Below are 13271 nucleotides of genomic sequence, written 5' to 3'. Positions count from 1 at the left end.
CCCGGTCAGGGCACAGGCCCAGGTTGTGGGCTCCGATCCCCAGGGTGGGGCGTGCAGGAGGCAGCCGATCCATGATTCTCTCTCATCATGGATGTTTCTCTCTCTCTCCTTCTCCCTTCCTCTCTGACATCAATAAAAATATATTTTAGCCGAAACCGGTTTGGCTCAGTGGATAGAGCGTCGGCCTGTGGACTGAAAGGTCCCGGGTTCGATTCCAGTCAAGGGCATGTACCTTGGTTGCGGGCACATCCCCGGTGGGAGGTGTGCAGGAGGCAGCTGATTGATGTTTCTCTCTCATCGATGTTTCTAACTCTCTATTCCTCTCCCTTCCTCTCTGTAAAAAAATCAATAAAATATATATTAAAAAAAAAAAAAAGAAAGCATCAACCAGTGAGTGCATAGATAAGTGGGGACAGCAAATGGGTGTTTCTCTCTCGCCCTCTTCCTTCTTCTCTCTCTCTCAAATCAATCAATAAAAAAATTAAAATAAATAACCTTGTATCGAACCATATATTTATATGAAATATATATTTATATATATGAAATAAGTAATGTCTTCTTGGACTATAATATATTTATATAAAATTAATAACATCATATTGGACTATAATATACTTATATGAAGTTAATAGCATTACGTTGGACTATTATATATTAACATAAAATAAATAGCATCGTATGGGCTATAATATATATTTCTACAAAGTAAATGGTCCTGTTGGACTAATATATTTATATAAAATTAATAACTTTGTATTGGACTATTGTAGAGAGCGGTTATAGGGTTAAGCCTCGGACTGACCTGCTACTATATGAAAAAACATCGTATTTTACTATAAGCTGAAATAGGCAATAAATAATGCTGAGTCCATACAGATACAAATAAACGATTGGATAAATAAATAAATGGGCAGGAAAAAAAAGACAGAAAATTTCAAGAAAGTGGGTTCCGGAGATTGCTCCCCGGGAGACGGAGCTCAGGTCCCCGCCGTCCCTCCGCCCCCCACGGGAGCTAGTGTAGTGACTGATTTACAGCGAGTGGGGCTGGGACGGGGCGGGCCCTGGACAGGGAGCAACCTGCAAGCGCCTGTCAGTCGCCAGGTGCCCAGGTTACAGCAGGAAAAGCCCTGGAGGAGGCGGTGAGCGCGAGCTGCCCCGCGTGTTCTTGCTCCCGGCCGCCTCCACCTGGCCAAGGTTGCCACGAGCCCAGGCCAAGGTCACCATGAGCCCAGGCCAAGGTCACCACAAACCCAGGCCATGGTCGCCAGGAGCCCAGGCCAAGGTCATCATGAACCCAGGCCAAGGTCGCCATGAGCCCAGGCCAAGGTCACCACAAACCCAGGCCAAGGTCGCCAGGAGCCCAGGCCAAGGTCGTCATGAACCCAGGCCAAGGTCGCCACAAACCCAGGCCAAGGTCGTCATGAACCCAGGCCAAGGTCACCATGAACCCAGGCCAAGGTCATCATGAACCCAGGCCAAGGTCGTCATGAACCCAGACCAAGGTCGCCAGGAACCCAGGCCAAGGTCGCCATGAGCCCAGGCCAAGGTCGCCAGGAACCCAGGCCAAGGTCGTCATGAACCCAGGCCAAGGTCACCAGGAACCCAGGCCAAGGTCACCAGGAACCCAGGCCAAGGTCACCAGGAACCCAGGCCAAGGTCGCCAGGAGCCCAGGCCAAGATCGCCATGAACCCAGGCCAAGGTCGCCACAAACCCAGGCCAAGGTGGCCAAGAACCCAGGCCAAGGTCACCACGAGCCCAGGCCAAGGTCGCCACGAGCCCCAGCTAAGGTCATCATGAACCCAGGCCAAGGTCGCCAGGAACCCAGACCAAGGTCGCCACGAACCCAGACCAAGGTCGTCATGAACCCAGACCAAGGTCGCCATGAACCCAGGCCAAGGTCGCCAGGAACCCAGGCCAAGGTCGTCATGAACCCAGGCCAAGGTCGCCAGGAACCCAGGCCAAGGTCGCCACAAACCCAGGCCAAGGTCGCCAGGAACCCAGGCCAAGGTCGCCAGGAGCCCAGGCCAAGATCGCCATGAACCCAGGCCAAGGTCGCCACAAACCCAGGCCAAGGTGGCCAAGAACCCAGGCCAAGGTCACCACGAGCCCAGGCCAAGGTCGCCACGAGCCCCAGCTAAGGTCATCATGAACCCAGGCCAAGGTCGCCAGAAACCCAGGCCAAGGTCGCCAGAAACCCAGGCGAGTCTGAGAGGGGGCCCCGGGGCAGACATCCCGGCTTGCGCTGTCCGGCGTGCGGGACCCCGGGCCGGATCCCGGAGCAGAACACCAGCGTCGGGGGAAGTGAGTGAAGTCCGAGCGCAGGAGGCACCTGGGGGTGGCCCTCTGCTGGGGTTGCTTTCTGGTTTGGCCAGGGGGGCCCCGTCACGGAGACGGTAGCGTTAGGGGGGCCGAGGGGCGGGGTTCGTGGGCCGTGGGCGTGACCATTGGAAGCTCTCTGTAAGTCCAAGGGATTCTAAAAGGAAGGGGTTAAAGCGTCTGGGCTGGTGGCTCAGTGGGTCGGAGCGTCCCCCCTACACGCCAAGCCTGTGGGCTCCGTCCCCGGTTAAGGGACAACAAGCTAACATACCTCCCTCCTTCTCTCTCTCAAATCAGTAAGTAAGTTGTTTCTTTTTAAAGGAAGAGGTTACTTAAAACACAAAGCCAGCCCTAACCGGTTTGGCTCAGTGGATAGAGCCTTGGCCTGCGGACTGGAGGGTCCCAGGTTCGATTCCGGTCAAGGACATGTACCTTGGTTGCGGGCACATCCCCAGTGGGAGGTGTGCAGGAGGCAGCTGATCAACGTTTCTATCCCTCTCCCTTCCTCTCTGTAAAAAATTAATAAAATATATTTTTTAAAAAAAACAAAAAAAAAACCCACAAAGCCAGGTGGGCCTAAGGACTTTGCCCTGGAGAGGGGTCCGTGTTACTCAGGTGTCGGTACGTCTCAAAATGGACCAGATGGGCCCTGGCCCTTGTGGCTCGGCTGGTTGAGTGTCCTCCTGTCACCAAAAGGTCACGGGTCCGACTCCTGGGCAGGTCACTTACCCAGGTTGTGGGTTCGATCCCAGCTCGGGGCGCATAAGGGAAGTGATGTTTCTCTCTCCCTCTCCCTCACCCCTCCTCTCGTTCTAAAATCAATAAAAACATAGTTTTTAAAATGTGTTAGCCTTAGCCGGTTTGGCTCAGTGGATAGAGCGTCGGCCTGCAGACTGGAGGGTCCCAGGTTTAATTCCGGTCAAGGACACATGCCCGGGTTGTGGGCTCCATCCCCAGTAGGGGGTGTGCAGGAAGCAGCTGATCAATGATTCTCTCTCATCATGGATGTTTCTGTCTCTCTCTCCCTCTCCCTTCCTCTCTGTGAAAAATCAATAAAATATATATTTTTTTAAAAATTAATTTAAAAAAATGTGTTAGTTGGTAACATGTGGAAGGCATGTATTTCACTGTTTTACAATTTTACCAAGGACAGGAAGCTTAAATAAATATTGCGTAGCTTGTTGAGATAACGCATGCTGAGAGTTTAGGGGTGACATGCACCTGTACGTGCAAATTGCTTTGAAATGAAATTGTAAAAGATAAATGTATAGAAACCATCCGTTTCGCTGTGGACCTAAAACCACTCTAAATCGTAACATTACCCGGCGGGCGTGGCTCAGTGGTTGAGCCTCGATCTATGAACCAGGAGGTCACGGTTCGATTCCTGATCAGGGCACTTGCCCGGGTTGCAGGCTCGATCCCCAGTGGGGGGCGTGCAGGAGGCAGCCGATCCATGATTCTCTCTCATCATTGATGTTTCTGTCTCTCCCTCTTCCTTCCTCTCTGAAATCAATAAAAAGTATTTTTAAAATGTGTTTTGTGCGCCAGCCAGTTTGGCTCAGTGGATAGAGCGTCTGCCTGTGGACTGAAAGGTCCCAGGTTCGACTCCGGTCAAGGGCACAGGCCTGGGTTGTGGGCTCGATCCCCAGTGTGGGGTGTGCAGGAGGCAGCCAATCCATGATTCTCTCTCATCATTGATGTTTCTCTCTCTCTCTCCCTCCCTCTCCGTTCCTCTCTGAAGTCAATACAAATATTTTTTTAAATATATTTTATTGATTTTTTACAGAGAGGAAGGGAGAGGGAGAGAGAGTCAGAAACATCAATGAGAGAGAAACATCGATCAGCTGCCTCCTGCACACCTCCCACTGGGGATGTGCCCGCAACCAAGGCACGTGCCCTCAACCGGAATCGAACCTGGGACCCTTGAGTCTGCAGGCCGACGCTCTATCCACTGAGCCAAACCGGTTTCGGCTCAATACAAATATTTTTAAAGTGTGTTTTGTGTTATTAACCAAGGTGATTGAGCTCATATAAGTAAGACTTCATAGCAGTCATCCCCATGTGGTTATTTTTATCAATTCCTGTGTCTGTCCCACACCCCTGGGCCTCTGTGGTCTCATCCTCACTTCTGTATCTTGTTCTAGGGATATTTCTCTCTGCAGGCGGCACATCCTCAAGGGCGAGCAAGCACGTGGGGTGGGGACGGCAGCGGGTAAACCCGAGGGGGGCTGAGACCCCGGGGCTAGGAGACCAGCGTGTGTGGGAAGGGGCTCTGAGAGGTGGGTTGTGTGGCCGGGAGCGGGTCATGCGCGTTCCAGCAGCGTGCTGAGGGGTTCAGGGCCCGGACCTGGTCCAGCCGGTCCCACGCCTGCCGCCATTCCCCAGCATGGATATCCTGGACCAGGAACTTCCCCTCGGAGCCGTCTGTGCCCCAGGGAAGTGGTTAGGCCCGTGGTCGGCAAACTCATTCGTCCGCAGAGCCAAATATCAACGGCACAACGATGGAAATTTCTTTGGAGAGCCACATTTTTAAAACTTAAACTGCTTCTAACACCACTTCTTCCAAATAGACTCGCCCAGGCCGTGGTATTTTGTGGAAGAGCCACACTCAAGGGGCCAAAGAGCTGCAGGTGGCTCGCGAGCCGCAGTTTGCCGACCACTGGGTTAGGCTGTTTCGTAGGTCCCGAAGGGGTGCTGAGGGTTCTGGGAGGCCAAGTCTCCACCAGCCTGGGGAGGAACGAGGATGAGGCAGCAGCCCGGCAGGCGTGGCTCAGTTGGTTGAGCATCATTCCATACACCAAGAGGTCACAGGTTTGATTCCCGGTCAGGGCACATGCCCCCATTTTGGGCTTGATCCCGTGTGGGGTGTGCAGGAGGCAGCCAGTCAGTGATGTCACTGATGTTTCTATCTCTCTCTCTAAGCTCAATAAAAACATTCTGTTTAAAAAGAACGAGCCCTGGCTGGTGTGGCTCAGTGGATAGAGCGTCGGCCTGTGGACTGAAGGGTCCCGGGTTCGATTCTGGCCAAGGGTACATGCCGGGGTTGCAGGCTCGATCTCCAGTGGGGAGTGTGCAGGAGGCAGCCGGTCGATGATTCTCTCTCATCATTGATGTTTCTATCTCTCCCTCTCCCTTCCTCTCTGAAATCAATAAAAATATATTTTAAAATATATATTTTAATTGATTTTTTACAGAGAGGAAGGGAGAGGGATAGAAAGTTAGAAACATCGATGAGAGAGAAATATCAATCAGCTGCCTCCTGCACACCTCCCACTGGGGATGTGCCCGCAGCCAAGGTACATGCCCTTGACCGGAACCGAACCCGGCACCCTTGAGTCTGCAGGCCGATGCTCTATCCACTGAGCCAAAACCGGTTAGGGCAAAAATATACTAAAATAAAAATAAAAATAAAAATAAAAAGAATGAGGCAATGCCCTAGCCGGTGTGGTTCAGTGGATAGAGTGCCGGCTTGCGGACCCAAGGGTCCCAGGTTCGATTCCGGTCAAGGACACATGCCAGGGTTGCGGGCTCCGTCCAATGTGCAGGAGGCAGCCAATCAATGATTCCCTCTTATCATTGATGTTTCTACCTCTCTCTTTCTCTCCCTTCCTCTCTGAGATCAATAAAAATAGATTTAAAAAAAAAAAAAAGAGCCCTAGCCGGCTTGGCTCAGTGGATAGAGCGTCAGCCTGTGGACTGAAGGGTCCCAGGTTCGATTCCGGCCAAGGGCACATGCCTGGGTTGCGGGCTCGATCCCCAGTAGGGGGTGTGCAGGAGGCAGCCGATCAATGATTCTCTCTCATCATTGATGTTCTATCTCTCTCTCCTTCTCCCTTCCTCTCTGAAATCAATAAAGAAATATATTAAAAAAAAAAAGAAAAGAATGAGAATACCCTCCGCCCAGGGTATTCTGCCCTCTTCGCGAAGTAACGCATTCCTCTATTATTCATTTATTTATTTTTTAATCCTCACCCGAGGATATTTTCCCATTGATTTCTAGGGAGAGTGGGAGAGAGAGGGAAGGACAGAGAGAAACATCCATATGAGAGAAACACATCGATTGGCTGCCTCCTGCACGAACCCAGACCAGGGCCTGGCGGGGGAGGAGCCTGCAACCGAGGTCCATGCCCTGGACGGGAATACAACCCAGGACCCTTCAGTCTGCGGGCCGACGCTCTACCCACTGAACCACACCGGCCAGGGCCCGCAGTAACTCATTTAACTCGAGAGGCTCGATGGATGGCGGCGGCTACAGGACAAGTGGCCTCTGAACCGACACCCTCAATTTGCCCGTCCTATCAGTGGGGCCATTGAGTGCCCTCCCTCAGCGGCTCTGCTCTCGGGACTGTGCTGAGCGGCTGCCTGGCCGTGGTAGGTGCACACTGACTGGGGGCCACATGTGCATGGGGTGATAGGGAGCCACTGAGGAGTCCTGGGGAGAGAGGTGGCTTTGGGGTCACGAAAGCATACCCGGCCCCCGTCTCCCCAGCGCCGCAGGCGGAGCTACGGCTTCTTGTAGGATCTAGCCTGTGGGAGACCCGGTCCCAGTGGGCACCCCTCGTGTCTTTGTGCCCGGATTTTATTATGTCCCATCTCCTCTGCTGGTCTGGCAGCTCCCGGAGTGGTGGGGGGGGGGGGGTGCCCAGCTGGTCTTACCACCACTGCCCCCCACTTCAGCCCTGGGTGGGGATGACACGGGCCACGCGTGCTGAGTGCTCGCTGCGTGCCGGGCACCTCCCAGAGCTCAGCGGGATTCTGAGCTGCTCAGGGTGATCACCCCGCTCCCCGACTCCCCCCGCCCCCGCCATCTTCCCGCTTCCCTCCCCTCCCACCGCTCACCCCAGGGACGCCGCCCTCCTGGAGCCTGAGAACGGGGCCGCGCTGGCCCCTCTGCGGCCCGGCCTGGCGGCTGACCATGTGCGGGGAGCCGTCCAGCGCGGGGGACGGCAGGTGTCTGTGCACAGAAGGAATGAGAAGGGGTTTCAGGAAGACTGGGGTGGGCACAGCCTTCTCCTCTGCAGGCCTGGGCCTGAAACAGCGTGACACACACACGCGCGCGCACACACACACATACACACACACACCCCTTACACACACACCACACACACACAACACATACACACACATACACACCATACACACACACACACACACACACCACACACACCACACACACACACACCACACACACACATACCACACACACACATACACCACACACACACCACACAACACACACACACAACACATACACACAACACACAACACACATACACATACACACACACACAGCGCACACACACCACACACACACACCACACACACCACACACACCACCGCCCGGCCGGTGTGGCTCAGTGGCTGAGCGTAGACCCATGAACCAGGAGGTCACAGTTCGATTCCCGGTCAGGGCACCTGCCTGGGTTGCAGGCTCCATCCCCCCAGCAGGGGGCGTGCAGGAGGCAGACGATGGAGGACGTTTCACTTTCACCAATGTTTCTATCCCTCTCCCTTCCTCTCTCTCTAAAAATCAATCAAAACATAGAATAAAAATTAAAACAAACACACCCAGCCCAGGCCAGGTAGCTCCGTTGCTTAGCGCATCACCCCGATACGCCAAGGTCGCAGGTTCGATCCCGGTCAGGGCACATACAAGAATCAACCAATGAGTGCATCAGTAAGTGGAACAAGTCAATCTCTCTCTCTCTCTCTCTCTTTCAAATCAATAAATAAAAATTAAAAAAATAAACACTCAGAGGATTTGTAGAAAACGACCGTTTCCACCCCAATTGCGTTCTTTCTCTAACATACAGAGCCCACCCCCTCACGGCCTTCCCCCAGGCTGCCCCCCCCCCAACCCGACCCCCACATTCAGGTCAGAAACTGACCTCAGCAAGCCCCGCCCCCCGATGGTCAGCACCCAGCCCTGCAGTGTCCTGGGAACCCTTGTCCATGCCTGAGGCTGGACTGCCAATCGCCTGTCACCTCAGGCAGCCTTGTCCTGGATGACGGAACGTTCTGGATCCGGGCTGTCCAACAGCGTGGCCACGGGCCACAGGGGGCTACTGGCACTTGCAATCATGTGGCTGAGGAACTTTCCATCTCACTCCATTTTATTTTAAACTTGTTTTCCTGCGTTTGAATGGAGACAGCCACCTGCGGCTCGTGGCTACACCGTCCTGGACAGACATCTAGGCTTCCGGCTCCACCCTGGCCAGGTAGCTCAGGTGGTCAGAGCATCCTGTTTTTAAAAATATACATATATATTTTTTATTGATTTCATAGATGAAGGGAGAGGGAGAGAGAGATAGAAACATCAATGATGAGAGAGAGCCATTGGCTGGCTGCCTCCTGCACACCCTCTACCAAGAATCGAGCCCTCAACCCGGGCATATGCCCCTGACCGGAATCGAACCTGGGACCCTTCAGCCTACAGGCCGATGCTCTATCCATTGAGCCACACCAGCCAGGGCTAGAGCATCATCTTTTTTTTTTAAATATATTTTATTGATTTTTTTACAGAGAGGAAGGGAGAGGGATAGAGAGTTAGAAACATCGATGAGAGAGAAACATTGATCAGCTGCCTCCTGCACACCCCCTACTGGGGACGTGCCTGCAACCAAGGTACATGCCCTTGGCCGGAATCGAACCTGGGACCTTTCAGTCCGCAGGCTGACGCTCTATCCACTGAGCCAAACCGGTTTCGGCGAGAGCATCATCTTGATACACCAAGGTTGCAGGTTCGATCCCCAATCAGGGGACAGACAAGAGTCAATCAATGAATGCATCAGTACGTGGAATAACGGGATGTCTCTCTCTCTCTCTCTCTCTCTCTCTCAATCAATAAAAGTTTTTTAAAATTAGAATTCCAGTCCTGGCCTGTGTGTGGGTTGGCTGAAAGGGTGCCAGTTCAATTTCTGGTCAAGGCACATGCCCAGGCCTCCAGCTCCATCCCCAGGCAGGGTGCATGTGGGAGGCAGCCAATTGATGTCTCTCTCTCTCTCTCTCTCAATCAATAAAAAGATATTTTAGAAATATTTTAAAAACACACAATTCCAGCTCCTCAGAGAGGGTGGTGGCTTCACCTGGGCATTCTCAGAGCTCAGCACTGGGCCAGGGTTTGCTGAAGGACAGCACATGCCCGATTCCAGGGGGGCGTGGGGCTCCCCGCAGCTGCCTCCGGGCGATGGTAACCGTCTTCTCCCGCTCCTGCGTCTTCTTTGGCCAAACTCCGCATCCTTCCCGCGGGAAACCCACGTTCACAGACTGTGGGCCTGACCCTGGCTCACCCAGACCCTCCCCCCACTGCGCCCTCCCCCCCCCACACAGACAGCCTCACTCTCTCCTTCACGAACTCACATTTATTCACAGACAGAGGGACAGGGGCGGACCTTAGCTCACTGGGGACCCCCAAGGCCTGGCAGTTCCAAAGAGGTGACGGAGTCCAGTGTGTACGAACAGGGCAGCGGGCGGGGGTCCCCCAGTCTCCATCCTTCTGGCCAATGTCCTGCCCCTCCTTTTCCAAGGGGCCCTGCCTCCGACGCGTGCCATTCCCAACCGGCAAAGGGGACCTGGGGGCGGGGGACGGGGAGGGAGGGGCGCAGGCGGCCCCTCCTTAGTGTCAGGGCTGGGAGGGGCGGTGGGCAGGTGGAGGAGGGACCCCCTCCTTCAGCTCCTCTCCTCCATATTGCAAACCGGGGGCCAGCTGGCGGGCGAGGGCGCGGCGAGGGTCAGGAGGCCAGGCCGCCCAAGCCCCGCAGGTGCGCTTTGCTGTCAGTCTCGTCCTCCTCCATCTCGAAGGCTGAGTGGTCTTGGCTGTCGAAGCAGGAGGCGCTGAGGAAGACAGGGGGGGCCGGCGGCGACTGGGGCGGGCTCCCCGGCGAGGGCGGCTCCTCCTTGATGTGTGCGATGGGCAGGGGCAGCCCTTCCTCGCCGGGCCCTGCGGGCGCGGGCGGCGGGGGGCGACGGCGGGGCCTGGGCCTGCAGGGCCTGCAGCGCGGCCGCCCTCTCCAGCTCGGCGCGGTGGCAGCGCTGGTGGCGCAGGAGGCTGTAGGCGCGCGAGAAGCGGCGCGGGCAGTGCGGGCAGGGGTGCGGGGCCGGGCCCCCCGCGTGCACCTGCGCGTGGCGCGCCAGGTCGGCCAGGCGCTTGAACTCGCGCTGGCAGCGCACGCACTGGAAGGGGCGCGCCCCCGAGTGGGTGACCCCGTGCTGCCGCAGGTGCGCGCGGCGCCGGAACCCCTTGCCGCACTCGGGGCACCAGAAGCGGGGTTCCCCCGCAGGCGGCCGGGCTGGGGCCGTGTCACCCCCGTTCTGCCCGCCTTCTCCCCCCTCCGGGCCGGCTCCCTCGCCGCCCTCGGGCCCCTTCCCCGAGTTCCGTCCGCCCGAGGCCCTGTCGTCCTTCCTGGCCGCCGAGGGCATTGGGGCCAGCAGGCTGAGCGCGCCGTGCACGCGGCGGTGCTGGCGGAGGTAGGAGGCGAGGCGGAAGGCCAGGCCGCAGTCCGGGCACACGAAGGGGCGGTCGGTGGAGTGGACCAGCCGGTGGCGGGACAGCGACCAGGGCCTGGCGAAGGCCTTGAGGCAGATGGGGCACTGGTGGCGCTTGGGGCGCGGCGGCGGCCCGCCCTCGCCCTCCTGCTCGCCCTCGGGGCGCAGGCACGGGTGCGCCTTCAGCTCGCCCTTGGTGGCGAAGGCCTCGCGGCAGCGCAGGCACAGCAGCGTCCAGTCGGCCTGGAGCAGCACCTGCTTCTCCTCCTGCCGCCCGGCCGCCAGCGCCAGCTCGGCCCGCAGCTCGGCCGCCCCGGCCTCCGTCTCCTCCGCCTCCGACTCCGGGGGATCGGCGCTCTCGGGGGCCACAGGCGCGGCCGGCTCCCCTGCAGCCCACGTGTCCGGCCACGCGGCCTCCTCCTCCTCTTCCTCCTCCTCCCGGGCGCCCGCGGCGGCGGGGCCGGGCTGCTCGGCGGCGGCGGCGGCATCGGTGGTGGCGGCGGCGTCGTCCTGCGGGGTCCAGGTGGCCCCGGCCGGCTCCTTGGCCGCCCTCTCGATGGCCAGCTCCACCTCGCCGCCCGCGTGCTCCTGGGCCAGGTGGCGCCGCAGCTGCGCGGGCTCCGGGAAGGTGCGGGGGCAGGCGGCGCAGCGCAGGGGCGGCTGCGGCCCGTGGCCGCGCAGGTGGCGGGCCAGGTGGGCTGGCCGGCGGAAGGCCTTGGGGCACAGAGGGCAGGCGTGGGGTCGGAGGCCCGAGTGGCTCAGCCAGTGGCGCGAGAGGTAGTAGGGGAAGCGGAAGAGGCGGCCGCAGGTGGGGCAGGGCAGGGGCGCCCGGGGGGCTCCAGCGGCCCCCCTGCCCCGGCCTCGGCCTCGACCTCGTCCCCGGCCACGGCCCCGGCCCCGACCCCGGCCACGGTGAGGTGGGCTGCCCTGGGCGGGTGGAGGGGGCTGCGGATCCATGCCTGTGGGAGAAAGGAGAGAGATGGAGAGATGGGGGCGGGAGGGGGGACGGAGCGGGGGGGGGCAGAGGGGGGGAGACGTGAGAGAGAAGTAGAGGCAGTGATGGAAGTGAAGAGGGTCAGGTACTTAGCCCGAGGGAGGAGGAGAGAGCACCAGAGGTGTGAGACAGACATGAGACAGAGAAGTCGAGATGGAGAGACAGAGAGCAGGAGAAGTAGGAGGACAGGATGGGGGGGCCCCCGAGAGCAGCACACCCCACAGGGACAGAGATGAAGAGAAAACAAAGAGGTTTAGACAAGATAGAGACGGTGCAAACAGGTCAGAACCGTGGCGGGGGGGGGGGGGGGAGGGGGCGGGGAGGAGAGACGGGGAGACAGACAGAGAAACAGACAGACAGAGACACAGAATTGGAGACAGAAGGATACAAAGTCAGCGGCTGCCATTTCCCCAGGGGCCCCGCCGTGGGAGGGGCTGGAGGGGCGGGGGGGGGGGTGGGAGGCAGAGTCAGGAGGCCCCGGAAACGGGGTGTGTGTGCCCAGGTGCTGGGCTGGGAGCGGCGGGAGGAGGAGAGCTCTTGGGTCCGAGCCCGGAGGGAGGGTGTTGGGGGCCTGACTCCTGGGACTGGGAGGTGGGGCTGGGGATGGGACCTGGGCTCTGGAGATGCCTGGAATGCAGCATCTAGACACCCCCCGCCAGACGTGCAGGGCACGGGGTCCTGGGCCCCAGGGGCTGGGCGGGGAGGGAGGGGGCTGGGCTCCTCCAACAAGGGAGAGGCAGGGGCTGGGGCCCAGCTGCCCGGATTCTCCAGGGAGGAGGAAGCCGAGGGCCAGGCCCCTGCACCCCGGGGGAGGCTGCCGGGGGTCCCTAGCTCCCCCCGGGATGGGGGGGCGATCTCCTGGCTGGGCCCAGCCTGCCGTCCCCGCAGGCATGATCTGCAGAATCGGGGCCCAGGAGGCGGCCGTGCAGATCCCTGAGCCCGGAACCCGCCCTGGGCCCGATCGCTGGGCGCCCCGCGCTTACCTCGGCCTCCTCGGCGCCTTTCTTCCTTCCCCGCGGCCGGCCGAGTGGACGGTGGTGGCGGGGAGGGAGGGCCCGAGCGTAGCGTGGAGGGGGGCGGGTGGAGGAGGCTGGGCTCGGTGTCACCGCCTAAGCCTTCCCCCCGGAAACCCGCCTTTCCTCCCAGCCTGGGAGAGGAAAGACTGGCTGGGGAGCCGGAAGCAGGAGGAGGAGGGGACCCCGGGGGGCGAGGAGGTGGGGTGGAGGGGGGGCTAGGGGGCCAGGCCTCTGGCCTCCCCGAGGGAGGAGCGCTCTGAGGGCCTGGGAGCCTGGGAGGCTGTGTCCAGCTCCCCGTCCCTCAAAACACATATTCATTCATTCCTTCAACAAACACACATTTATCAGGTCCGGTCTCTGCCAGGCTCTGTGCTGGGGGAGGGGGTGGCCGGGGGAGGAGATGAATGAAGGAGTGACAGAGGCTTTGGGGCAAAGTAGGGACACTCCCGACTAGAACCTG

At 58.6% G+C, this 13271-nt stretch overlaps 1 protein-coding gene across 1 annotated transcript; it reads right to left on the bottom strand.

The window, feature by feature from the left end:
• Window positions 1-9663: 9663 nt before the first annotated feature.
• Window positions 9664-12889, bottom strand: ZNF579 (zinc finger protein 579). Its single transcript, XM_080644440.1, is given in 3 exon segments — window positions 9664-10278; window positions 10280-11760; window positions 12779-12889. Coding segments are annotated over 2 exon segments (1710 nt in total). The 5' UTR covers window positions 11759-11760; window positions 12779-12889; the 3' UTR covers window positions 9664-10047.
• Between the last annotated feature and the right edge of the window lie 382 nt (window positions 12890-13271).

The sequence above is a fragment of the Plecotus auritus genome (genome assembly GCF_963455305.1).
Source record: "Plecotus auritus genome assembly, chromosome: 10".
NCBI classification, from domain to species: Eukaryota; Metazoa; Chordata; class Mammalia; order Chiroptera; family Vespertilionidae; genus Plecotus; species Plecotus auritus.
This window is presented reverse-complemented; position numbering and strand designations above follow the sequence as displayed.